The following is a 13,150-nucleotide window of genomic DNA, read 5'->3' as shown; positions in this document are numbered from 1 at the left end:
CTTTTATTTGACATAGCATTTTTTTTCCAGATGAAATCTTGCCCAGAGCACCAACCTACAAAACGGATTCCTGGCAGAATAGACATCATTTGTAGAATACCTGAAGTACCTGGAGAATCCTAATACTCCAAAGAGCACAGCTTGAAGCCCCGTTTAATGCATAATAAACATAGACTCCTAGGATGGATGTTGCCACTGGCAGGGATCTTTGAGGACTCATCTATAACTCTAATCAAAAGAGCAGTGGTCCTTTCCTCACTCCTTTCAAAAACAACAACAACAAATATAAGAGAACTCTGTGGAAACACAGAGCAGGTTCATGTTCATAGATCATATTGCTAGTAGCCTCTCCATTCTCAGTGTTTTAAATCTGCCTCAATATGACTGCCTCAGCAGCAGTGCAGATCTTGATTTTTCCATTCTCAAGTGCCATACTACCCATCTCATTTCTACTTCATACCTGAAGAGGCTTTGGCCTACTTTGTTTTCCTTCCTCTTCAGGTTGAAAACACTATACTTTAATTAGCCTCCACAAGAAATCGAATGTGGAGAACAATGCCACATTCCCATCATGGATACTGACTGTCCTCGTACTTGCCTCTCTATTTCCCAGCAGGAACACCACTGGCAAATTACATTTCTTTCGGAGATGGTGGTAAAGAGCAGATGTTGAATGCCATTTTTGCCTGTGACACTTTTGTTTACTCATTTACAAAAATTTGCTTTATCCCTTACAGGTGTAAATGAAAAAGCTGTAAAATTAAATGAAACTCTAGGAACTCAAGACAAGGCCTTTGAGAGAAATCTGCAAGAGCTTCAGAAAGAGATTGATCAGATGATAAATGAACTGAGAAGGAAAAATCTAAATGCACAAAAGGAAGCTGCAGAAGATGAGTTAGTGTGAGTAAATCCACTGGTATTTTTCATTGGATAAACTGAGCTTTGGACATTTCTTACAGTTTTCTACATTCCCATCACCTGTGTGCAGAAGTACTTTGTTTTTCTGATATGGAGAGGTTTTCTGTTTCTTTATCTTTCATTTACTTAATTATACCTTACCTTGCTCTAAAATGAATTAAAGTATAGTTTTTCCTATATAAAAATAGTCATCTAAATGATTGTTTTGGTAGTTTCTTTTCTATAATTAGCCCAATGGGCTTGCTATATTAATTACTTGTATCAGGGACTTTTAAACTCTCAGATTTTTGTTTTAATAAGACCACTTTAGGGTAAATAAAGCTATTACTTCACCAGCTCAGCCTATACATTATTACTTTAGGAAATATAAGAAAGTTAAACTCAAGGAACTCCCAGATCATTCAGTTGGAAAAAAAAAGACAAATAGATCAAAAAATGTTATTATACTAGCAAGGAAAAAATATAGAGCTCTGTGACCAGTTTCTCAGCAAATATGTCAATATTCATCTCTTACATCAAAGTCATGGAGAAAATGTCTCATTTTGGTGAAAGAAGTGGCTCTTTTGTTTTGTTTTATAATGTGAAGTGAATCACAAAACTCATTTCATCTATCACATTAGGAAAGTGACATGAATGCCTTTTGATTAACAGTGCTATAATAATTTTAAAAGATGGGAAATCTTGCATTAATTTAAATTAAAAAGTTTGCCCCTTTCAGAAACCAGTTTTCAACTTGATTTACTACATAGTGAAGCTGCTTTGCCTGTTTCTTTTTGCAGTATTTAAACTTTTTTGTATTAGCATCTCTTTGGAGCACAGTTGAGTATCAGTAACCCGAGGTGATAACGCTCACTTCTGTGCTTGGGCTGGGCATTTGCAGAGCTTCGGAGGGCCTGCTGATGAAAGTTAACAAGCTGTTTGGAGAGTCCAGGGGCAAAAATGAAAGAATGGAAAAAGATCTCCGGGAGAAGCTGGCTGACTACAGCAACAAACTTGATGACGCTTGGGACCTGTTGAGAGAAGCCACAGATAAAATCCGAGAAGCAAATCGCTTATCTGCGGCCAATCAAAACAACATGACTGCTCTGGAGGTGAGTGTCCCGCGAATATTCATCGGTCTCAGGAAGAGGACGTAGTCTCCGGAATAGGAAGTACTCCTCCAGAACAGGAAGTAGGGTTGAACACAGCCTGACAGTCAGATTAATACCCATTTACAGAGGCTAAGAAGGTCAACTCTGAAGGGAGCCTTCTCAGATACAGAATAGAGAATGCATATATCCTTAATCACCACTTCCCACTGAGTCACATAAAATCTAGATAATTTAGATTATTGAAGATTTTAAAAGATAGTAGTGGATAGTGGCTGAACCTTTCCTAGAAGTTAGGGGACTTTAGTCTCCTGTTCCACTGACTTAAGTCTGGTCAGACCAGTCACTGACCATTTCTAAGCATCACTTCCTCAACTCTGCAATGAGTGCATTAGACTGAAATGTATCTATGGGATTTTCAAGTCTTGATATCATATGATTTTGTAATTCACCCAACCTAATCCATAAACCTGGGTCAGAGATCTGGTTGCCAAAAGTCATGGAAGTTCCCTTCATTTTCAGTAGAATCTGAGCAAGAATGAAATAGTTCATTGAGAGAGGAAAGTGTTTGAAGACAATGGCTCCCTTTTGTTATTGTAATGTTTTATGCAAATGATATCTTGAAAAGGACTAACAGGAACAAATCCAGGTCTGGGTTATTTTTGCCTCTTTTCTTGCAAGAGATCAAGAAATTATGGGCAGCCTTGTTGCCAAGGCTTTTAGATGCTAGTAGGACTGAAACAGATACTTCCATCACTTTTTCTTTCTGTTTTTTCAATTTCTTCTTTATTGTTAACATGGTAAATGATTACTTTTCATAAAACTACCTTCAATACATATACTGGCAAGAACCTTATCTCATATTTAAACAAAGAATCTTTCTCTCCCAAGCAAACCAGTCTTTTTGAAGTCTCTTACCCCGACAGACCTGAAAGCAGCAGAAGTCTTTCTCTCTCCTAAGGGGTAATTTTACCCCTGACCATAGCTCAGCAGTCTGGCCTAGTGTATGCTCTCAGAAATGTTTGCTGAGTGATAATAGTGGTTGAGTAAAATGAAACTGGATTTTTAAATCTACTTGTTTCTCTCTATTTTCCTTTGGACTAAGTAAGAGAATACATTAAATGTTTTGAAATGCTTTTTTATCCCTGAGTCTTTCTGCTGGGATTTTAGCCTTATCATTTTGGTTGAAGATGGGAAAGGCTCCATTTTCTTGTAAATGATATATCTAATCTTAGCCAATTTCAAGTCTATGGATGCACTAGCAGTACTGGAGAGAAAGCACCATTTGGAGAGGTGGGAGATGGTGACTGTGCCCTCACAGATGCCAGCATGATTCATCCCACCTGTGGTGCAGCTTACCTGGAGGGGCACCGCTCCATTTTATTACAGCAGTTTCAGAAATTAACATTACCTGTGTGGGAAGCATAATGTGCACCTGGGAAGTATGTCATGAAGAATTGCAGTGGCAGAGTAAACAGTGCTTTTAGCCATTCCTTCCTTTCAGTGATGTTTAAAGCCCAGAATCCTCATTCCTGGGCACCCCATGATGCCTGAAACTTCTGTAGTCAGCACTGAAGTTCTTTTGGTCTTTTCATTTTGTATGTCTTGCTTAACTAAAAGCGTGCTTAAAATTTACTGGGTAGGATAAATAACTAACTACAGCAACATGAGTAAAGCACAGATTATTTAAGTTTGCTAGGTCCACCAAGGTTGCCTTTAAAAAAAGATTGCCTGGATTTTTTTAAACAAACACGTTCTGTGGGTTCACACAGACTGACCTGGCTGGTTGGGGGTTTGTCCTGGTATCCATAGCTTTAGACTCCCTGGGTTCATTGATATCCATGCTATTTTAAGAACAATAGCTTTATTTTGCACACTGGGATACATAATGAACTGTTTTTAAAATAAAGCTCCATTGTTGTACCAGTGCCTACATTGCCCATGAGATAATTAAGACTGACCTCATACTTTTTATTTAAGGTACTAAGCATGTAACTTTTATTTATTATTAAAAATTTGTGTCAAGCCCCTATTACATTCAGAAAGTGTGCTGAAAACAAATTTGATTATTTCAGACCCTGGTTGTCATGTGTGGTTCTTGCAATGGCAGTCTGAACATCACCTAGAAACTTGTCTAAAATCGAGCTTCCCAGGCCTCACTGGAAACCTCTCAACTCAGAAACTCTGAGAGATCAGGCAACCTGGATTTTACAAAGCCCCTCCAGGGATTCTGAGAAGCCTTATGTTTGAGAACCACTGATTCAGTATGAATTAAGCAGTCTCTGATGACTTTAAGTGACTTGTATCTAGGGAGAGGTTCACATCAGCAAAGCACTTTTTACACTGCAGTGGTTAACACGGAGGTAGGAAAAGGACTTAAGTGAAGGTAATCACCTCTGGTCCCAAAAGGGCTTCCTAGAGGCCCTGACACTTGTGCTAGTCCCCAAAGGCTAAGCACTAGTTAGTAAGAACATAAAAGAAGGAACACCAGGCTGGGGATGTAGGTCATTGGCACCGTGCCTGCCTGGCAAGTGCAAAGTCCTGAGTTTGATCCCCAGTACCAGAAAAAAGAAAGAAAGAAAGGAAGAAAGAAAGAAAGAACATTCCAGAAACATGGAGAAGGATATGTAAAGATAAGAAGAAAAAAGGTAAGACATTTGAGAGAAAATTGAGTGATTGCCTGAATTGGCATGAAGACTGCAAAAGCACAAGTGGACCGATAGCAGCAGATACAGACAGGGCCCAGACTTCGAGGGATAAGAAGATTACATTGTGCAGCTAAGCTAAGGAATTTGATTTTTACCCTGAAAACTACAGCAAGCAATTGAAATACAGAATCATAGACTAAAATTGCATTTGGAGGAATTTATGCATAGTTCATGTAAACTGGGGAATTGGCTTTGTATTGGAAAGTAGTGTGACTTTAGGCTAGGCAAGTAGGCTGGGATAATACTGAAATGTATTCTAGGCAACTATTGCATCAAGATGCTATTAATAACCAGAGTATGAGGTTGGGTAGGAATAATTCCTGGCTTCAGAGAACTTATAACCTCCTGAAAAATTCAAACATTTCAATCTTTCATTGAATGTAATAATTTGATTCATATTTTCTGAGAAAATCAGTAAAACATTTACAAAAACTATCACATCACACAAGAATTGAGAGAAATTGCAAGAAAGGAGAGAACAGCATGAGGATGAACACAAACCTCTAAAAGTGTAAGGTAACTTTAGGAAATGTCAGCGCAGGCTAGTTCATTCGTAAGCTATGTAAAATTCTGCAGCAGAAGATGGCTCTGGAAACAGCATTTGGAGCCAGAGTAGAGAAGACTTAGAAAACCATTTCCAGTAATGGAGAGAAAACTGGGGACCTGGTGGGCAAAAAGAGATGAGATTAGGCCCACGCAAAACATGGGTATTGAACCATCTGTTGCCAAGTCTACCCTCATAACCTTGCTAAAGAAGAGGTGGCAAAGAAAGAGAAGGGTAAGTTGCTAAAGGATAGACAGGAAGAACCTTTCTGCAGGTTCCTGAAGAATCCACCTTTCCCCAGCTACAACAAATAAAAAGAGAATGTTCAACTTTTAGCACTCTGGAATGGATTAAGGTCTAATTAATTAGAGGTTACAAGCAGAAATATAATCAACCTTGATATCCAAAGAGAATGATTTAACAATTATGTTTGTGGTATATTTTGAAGAATAATTCTCTCTGTACATGAGCCTTCTTATTTGTTCCTCAAATACTCTAAGCTTCCTATCTGAAGTATTTTATATACCATGTCATTCTCTATCCATTTCCTCTTTAAATTCATTTTTATAGCACTTGTTTCAACATTACCTAAAATATGCATTCATTCATTTATTCATTTTCTCCTCCCTCCTCTTCCTCTTCCCCCAGAGAAGGCACAGTGAACAGGCCTTCTTTGCAGCTATCCCCAAAGCCTAAAATAGTGTCTGGAAAAAAGACAAAATAGGCCGGGGATTTAGCTCAGTGGTTTCGCCACAAGGACCCAAGTTTGATCCCTGGTACCAAAAAAAAAAAAAAAGATAAAATAGACATCTTTGATGCAAAAGTAAAATATCACACAGGAAACACAAATAAATATTATCTCTATGCTTTCATCAATATTTGGGAATTCCAAATCTCCATCTTTTCTTGTTTCATAGCTAGAGTCCACCAGTGTCTAATCAGAAATTAGACACCTCTAAAATCTCTTTACTCTTAGATCATTATTTCTACTTTAGTATGATAAAAAACACATTTTGATCTTTCCATGACAATGAACCCCCTAAAGTGACTCAGAGCTTTCTAAGAGATACCTCACTAGTTTATGGAAAGCAAAGTGGACTTAGCTCTTCACTTAACAGACATGTGAAAATATTTTCCTCCTTCCCATTGGTACAGTATTTTATTTTATTTTATTTTATTTTATTTTATTTTATTTTATTTTATTTTATTTTTGCAATGCTAGGGATCCAACCCAGGGCCTTGCATATGCTAGACAAGTGCTCTGAGCTACATGCTCAGCTATGCTAAAGAATTTTACATTACTCTGCTTCATTCGTACAAACAAGCCATGTTGGAGGAAACAAATGAAAAAAGACTCCAGAATTTCTGTCCATAATAGAACTTTAAATTAGTGCATACAAAAGTTAAGGCTACAGTTAGCAGCGGTGTAAAAGAATATCAGACCTTTCGAAGAAAAGCTATGACTTGAAATCTGGAACAATGGGTGCCCCTACACTTGTGGGGAAGAAGACGTAAGCCAATCAAAACTTCGTCTGAATTAGCCAGAGACAATAAGAGGGGTCAGGGAGCCACACGTCACCAGCACAAGCACCAGGGACGGACATCATATTCACTCAAAACTATTTCTTGAGGAAACTCTTCTAGTTACTAGCGTTACAGAGATATAAGACCACTTTTGTGGAATTTAATTGGAATGAGGGGATACTAACACAGTAAACAGGCATGTGATATGGCCAGAAAATCTGGAAGGGCGTGTTGACTTACGGGAGACGGGATTTCTTGGTACATAATATATGGTCTGCTCCATGGTATCGCATGTTACAGTCCACGTAGTGTCTGCCCTTCTTCTGCGGCATAGAGCTCAGGGGCTACGCCTTTCCACTGGTCTCACTCTGTGTTCATTCAGTTGTCTGTGCTGGTAGAAATTCCAGAAGAAGTAATCAAAACGATTCAGTCTATACATATATTTTTAAATTCCATTTTCTATGTTTCTAAAATTTATGGAGTCCCTATAGCAGTGATGGTGAGCCTCGGAGTACTTTCAATGATAACAAGCAGCCAGCTGCCTTATGTGTGCCATAGGTTTGCCACCACTGGATATTCATATTCCTATAGAATATAATTCAGATGAGTCAGTGCTAGAAGCAAGAACACTGTAATTACCACAATAGTTAACAATGAAGTAGTGTTAGTGTGTGCCAGGCAGTGTTCTAAGCCAAATCTTCTCTACTTTTACTGGGCATATCAGTCACCTGAGGTTCTTATTGAAATGCAGATTCTGAGTGAGTAGTTCCCCGGAAGGACTGAGAGTGTGGATTTCTAACAAGCTTCAGAGTGAGTGGTGGGTGTGGTGTTGGGAAAAGGGCCACCCTTCATGTAGGGAGGAAGTAATCATTTTCCATGATGCTCAGTTACTTGGTTAAGACTTCACAGATTTCAGAGCCCAGGTTCCACCCCAGCAGGCTGTGACTTGATTCAGCTTTTAATCCCTGTGCCCTCCACATAGAGAATGACTGGGATGTGGGCAGGTGCTATAGACAGATGATCAGGGAAGTGACCTGACTGTGAGCGGAGCAAGGAGGACGGAACCAAGTCGGAGAGCTGCAGAAGAGCATAGGGAAGTGGAAACTGCAGGTTCCACACTCAGAGGCAGTGGGGTCCGCATCCCCACCAACTCCTCAAAGTGCTTGGTGAAGAGATTGGGAAAGGAAAGTATGCAATGAGCACTATCCCAGTGCACATAAGAAATGTGATTTCTATGATAGGAAAGACAGTCCCTTTGTAGTCTAGGACCCAAGATCTATCTTTAGGTAGAATGGGTTCAATTCTTGACTGCACTACACTAACTGTATGACATTGGATACATCAATGTAGCGGTTCACATGGGCCGCTGTAACAAAATACCAAAAATCTGGTGGCTTGTAAACAAAACAAAAACTTATTTTCAACAGTTCTGGAAGCTTGGAAACCCAAGGTAAAGGAGCTGGAAAATTGCTATCTGTTGAGGTACTGCTTTCTGGCTCACGAACACCATCATTTTGCTTTTCCTCGCATGGAAGAAGGGTGAACAAGCTCGCTCACATCTCCCTCATGATGGCACTGATTCCATTTATGAGTTTTCTGCCCATGGTCTCCCCATCTTCCAAAGGTCCCACTTTCTAGTACTAACACATTGGAGGTTAGGATTTCTATGCACAAATTTTGGGGGACACAAACATTCAGACCATATCATTTGCTCACTGTGCTACTTATTTAAAAGGTGACCAAGACCAGACAGAGAGAATTAGAATTAAAAGAAAAAAGCTTATAAACTGTCTGGCACATGCTGGGACCTGAATAAATATAAAGTACCGTCATTATATATGGAAAAAACATAAATGGCCAAAGCTTAAATTTTAATTGATATAGTTAAACTTCTAGGTAAAACTTTGACTAAAAGAACATGAACATACCAGAGTGCAAAGAAAATAACACACAGAGGTGTGCTCCAAAGGGAGAAATGGCAGTACTGCTCTCTCACTGACTTTCTTCTTCTAAGCCAGGACTGAGTTTCAGGTAGTTTTGAGACAACCTATAAGTTACAAACAAAAGTTAGATTCTGCTCTCTTATGAAACAGTCCATTAGGTTTATCCTTATGTTTCTCTTTTGCTTGGAAAGTATTTCCCTTGAATTCCCTTAAAAATCCTACTTCTTTGAATTTTAGAGAATCTCTGTAGAATAAATGTGCTTATGTTTAGGCTTTTAAAGTAGTCATTTGTATATAGATTCTAGAATTCCATATGCAATTCCAGTGTAATTCAGTTACTACTGAGTGTTCAGGAATACATATTCAGCACTTACATTGTAGTTAAACATGGTTGCTCTAGCTTGCTTTGAAAATAATTTTAATTGCTTAGCTAATCTCACATTACTTTTCTTTGCTTGGATGACTTTCTCAAGTGGGAAGAAGAAATTACCTATATGGGCTCAAAATAGAACAAGTTTTGGAGGACTAGCTGAGTAGTTCATATCATTCTCACCTAGCCACATTGCCAACACTAAGTACTTTGTTTGCAGAGCTGTTCGGACAATTCAGTAGACAGTAAAACAAAGCTGGTTAGGGTTTTACTCACATAGCATTGTGATGTCTTGTTCCTCCTGTACTACAGAAAAAGAAGGAGGCTGTTGAAAGTGGCAAACGACAAATTGAAAACACTTTAAAAGAGGGTAATGACATACTTGGTGAAGCCAACCGACTTGCAGATGAAATCAACTCAGTCATAGAGGTGAGCATTTCCTAAAACTCTAAAGAGAGATGACACTGCCATAGATTCTCATAAATTGGAGAGAAGGAGAGATCTCAGTAATATAAGCAAATACTGATATGTGTTCTCTTGTGGTGGTAAAAGTTTTTGTGCTATTCTACTATTCCCGTGCCCACATATTGATAACAATTAGAATTTCATGTTGTTTTCCCAACAGACACGTATGTTTGCATAAGGGTCATCGCACACTCACATGACCTGGGCATTACTTTTTCACGGTGATGAGGAGCTTTCCTTGTTCCTAGAGCAGCACTTCCAATCTGTTTAAGCATTAAGTAACATTAGTTAAAATAGAAATGTAAACCTACAAGCAGCCTTTTAATATACTGTCTAATGCACAACACAGTGATATATAATAGTAGCAATGCAATGTTCTAAAAGATCCTAATGATGTGTCATTTATACACTTATAGCTATAAAGTAAAACTTTTTAAAAAGATAGATCCTCCTTGGTACACATTGGTTTCATAAAGTTCCTAGTGTTTTTTATTTAATAGCAGCTTTTATTCACTATGCACTTTTTGCTATGCTATTAAAGTTTAAGTTTTATGAAAATACTAAGTACATGAGTTATGTCCCAGAGAAATTAGTAAATTCAAAGAGCTTAGATTCACTTGCTTAAAATGCTATCTCTTCTGTGTACATATCAGTATGTTGAAGACATTCAGACTAAATTGCCTGCGATGTCAGAGGAGCTGAAGGACAAAACAGATGAGCTCTCCCAAAAAATCAAGGGCAGGAAGCTCGCTGAGAAGGTTTCCCGAGCTGAGAGCCATGCAGCACAGCTGAATGACTCCTCTGCTGTCCTTGACGGGTATGTCATTTGTTGTTGGAAATGTCCACGGATCTTGACACTCATTTGAAAGTTTTGACGGGCATAAAGGGTAGAGAATCACTTTCAAATCTTGATTTCTATAATTACAAACAAAAGAACGACATGGCCTTTCTATGGAGGATCCTAATTAGGAGAGTGTTGGCAAAGTTCCTCTGGAGAAGTATCAAAAGTCTGAGTTAAAAGTGGATTCAAATATGGCTTGTTAGGAAGTCAACACAGCCTTAGGCTACACTTAGAAAATGATTTTTTGTTCTTTATTAGAAAGCACAGCAGTTACCTCATTAGCATTTTAAATAATAATATATAAGCACACATTCTGCTTCAAATTTCAGTTATATTTCTAATGGAATCAAAACAGTTTATTGTTAAAAGATGCCTTTTGAAAACGTGCCCCTCTACATAGCCTTTCAATCTGTTTTTCTCCCTCTTTAAAACTGCAGGGAGGTACTATATCCTCTCCTGTGGAGTAACTTCTGACTACAGCTGCTCCATATAGCATGTGGGTCAGAAGAGAAAAGGGCAGGAGGGAAGAGGTGTGTGACTTATAAATAGCCCTCTAGGTACAAATGATATGTTGTCCTGCAGTTTTGTGATTGACATAATCAATACGATAGCTATTAGCTCCAAGAAAAATTTTCTCAAATGAATCTCATTTAAAATACATCACATGGAGGACTTCGTTTCCTCACTTAATGCTCATTAATACAAAGCAAAATATCATTGTTTGAAAGCCCTAGACATTACATGTACAATTCATTTATATCAGACTTTTGCCAATTTAGAGTGATGGCTGATAGATGGAACACTAAGCCAGGAGTCAGTAGAGCTGGGTTCTAAATCCTCAGTCAGGGTTGTGTTAGTCCCATGACCCGAGGTGTGCCATTCAACATTCTGAGATTTGTTTATCTTCCTCTGGGAAGTGCACCTACCCCAGAGAGATTTTGCAAAATTCATTCAATGCGGTATCAGTGCTCTGCAACTGATTGCATCTTGCAAAAATAATCTGAAAGGTCACACGTGCCTGGTACCCATGCTGCTGAGGTTTCTAGAGGGCACTATGGATGTTGACGTTGTATCGGTAGGATTTCATAGCTGAATTGTTTGGAAATATGTGTTTAAATTAAAAATTATAACACAATACCTTTCAGTAAATACTCACTCTGATTTGGAATTTTCATATTGGCCATGATCTTTTGGAAGCCATGCTTATTAGTACTAGCATGCCCCTCATTTGAGTGCTAACTGCTCTGGCTTTCCATTTTTGGGTCATTCTAACAGAATCCTTGATGAGGCTAAGAACATCTCCTTCAATGCCACTGCAGCCTTCAATGCTTACAGCAATATTAAGGACAACATTGATGAAGCTGAGAAAGTTGCCACAGAAGCCAGAGGTCTTGCCCTTGAAGCTACAAAACTGGTAAGAAACAAATAACCTTATGTACTAAAATGAAGAGCAACATTTTGCACTACACTCTGAAACTAAACCTTGCAATCTTAAGTAAGCTCTAAAAAACCCCAGAACACTGGGACTTGTCTTGAAATATTTTTGAAGGCTTCTTTTAAGTTGTACACAAAATAAATTCTCAGTGTTCTGCAATCATACCGGAACTCTTTTCTCAGTCATGCCCTACTTATCATTGTCAGGATCTTGAAATCATCGGAAATGCCAAGCACATTTGTGCCACTAGCTCACAGAATCTTCCAGAGAGAAATGTGTCACTATTATTCCAAATGTCATCAGTTTTAAAAGAAAAGCCTTGAAAATTAATACCATTGCTTACAATCACACACAAGAAGTTTGACAGGCAAATGTGCTTTTTACCAAACACATCAAATCATATACTTTTAAACTATTTACATTATTTTTATTAATTGAAAAACTTCTAACCTATTATTACTGAAGTTGATGTTTGGAATGTATTTAGAACTAACAGTTCTAGAGTTTGGAGGTTTCAATTTATGTCACCTTATTTGAATATCATCAACAATGATGTATCTTTATCCTTTATATGTAAAGAAATATTTTGTAAATAAGTGGTGAGATGCTTGTTGTCTTGGTAATGCTATTTTAGATTAATAGACACCTTGCAAGAAGCATATTTTTAATTAAAATGGTCATAAGTATCACTTATTTGCCCCTTTGTTTCACACACAAGCTCCAAATATATCAGAAACTTAGAAGGAAAAGAAACCCCGATTGAACATTTGATTGTGAATGAAATATACATAAATTACGTTGTTGAAGAAAGACTGATACTTTCTTTGCTTTCAAAGTGAGCCAAAGTGCTATCTTGGGTCTCAGAAATATTAGTGATAATTACCACAATCACAGGTGGGGTGTTCTGGAATCAGGACAAAAATCTCACACTCTCCCAACAAGTACCACTCTTTTTGCTTTCTCTCGAACTCGCCCAGCCAACGTAATATGCTTATTTCTTATTCAAAATAGTGACAGCATCATTGCAAGAACTTTCCTGTGCTCAGTTATCTTTTCAAAATGCACTTACTTTTTAAATGTAACCTAAATTTTATTGATTTTTTATTGAGAGTATTCTATTTTAAAGACTCTCATTTTCAAGTTCACCATTTTCATCCAATCTGTTTTATTGGGTGATCATTTCCAATATGTAGCCTAAGGCCTGGCAACTAGTGGACACTTGTGAATGAATGAATTTTGTTATAATTGAAACATTTTATGCCCATTTGCAATCTTTTGTATAAATAAAAATCTTGCTCTTGTCATCGTTTCATG

The 13,150-nt window shown here is 37.9% G+C and overlaps 1 protein-coding gene across 10 annotated transcripts in view; it reads left to right on the top strand.

Moving 5' to 3' along the window:
* Nucleotides 1–13,150, top strand: part of Lama2 (laminin subunit alpha 2) — a 586,947-nt gene that overhangs the window by 474,745 nt on the left and 99,052 nt on the right. For all 10 annotated transcript variants that reach the window (XM_087190273.1, XM_087190276.1, XM_087190275.1 and 7 more), the window contains 5 exons: nucleotides 738–900; nucleotides 1,799–2,009; nucleotides 9,408–9,524; nucleotides 10,214–10,377; nucleotides 11,677–11,815. In XM_087190273.1, the coding sequence (XP_087046399.1) occupies nucleotides 738–900; nucleotides 1,799–2,009; nucleotides 9,408–9,524; nucleotides 10,214–10,377; nucleotides 11,677–11,815 (794 nt within the window). The remainder of the gene's footprint in view (nucleotides 1–737; nucleotides 901–1,798; nucleotides 2,010–9,407; nucleotides 9,525–10,213; nucleotides 10,378–11,676; nucleotides 11,816–13,150) is intronic.

The sequence above is a fragment of the Heterocephalus glaber genome, unplaced genomic scaffold, assembly GCF_053883595.1.
Source record: "Heterocephalus glaber isolate CG9 unplaced genomic scaffold, H.glaber_assembly_v1.0 deba00001550, whole genome shotgun sequence".
NCBI classification, from domain to species: domain Eukaryota; kingdom Metazoa; phylum Chordata; class Mammalia; order Rodentia; family Bathyergidae; genus Heterocephalus; species Heterocephalus glaber.
Note: the sequence above shows the minus strand (reverse complement) of the source record. Positions and strands in the feature narration are given on the sequence as shown.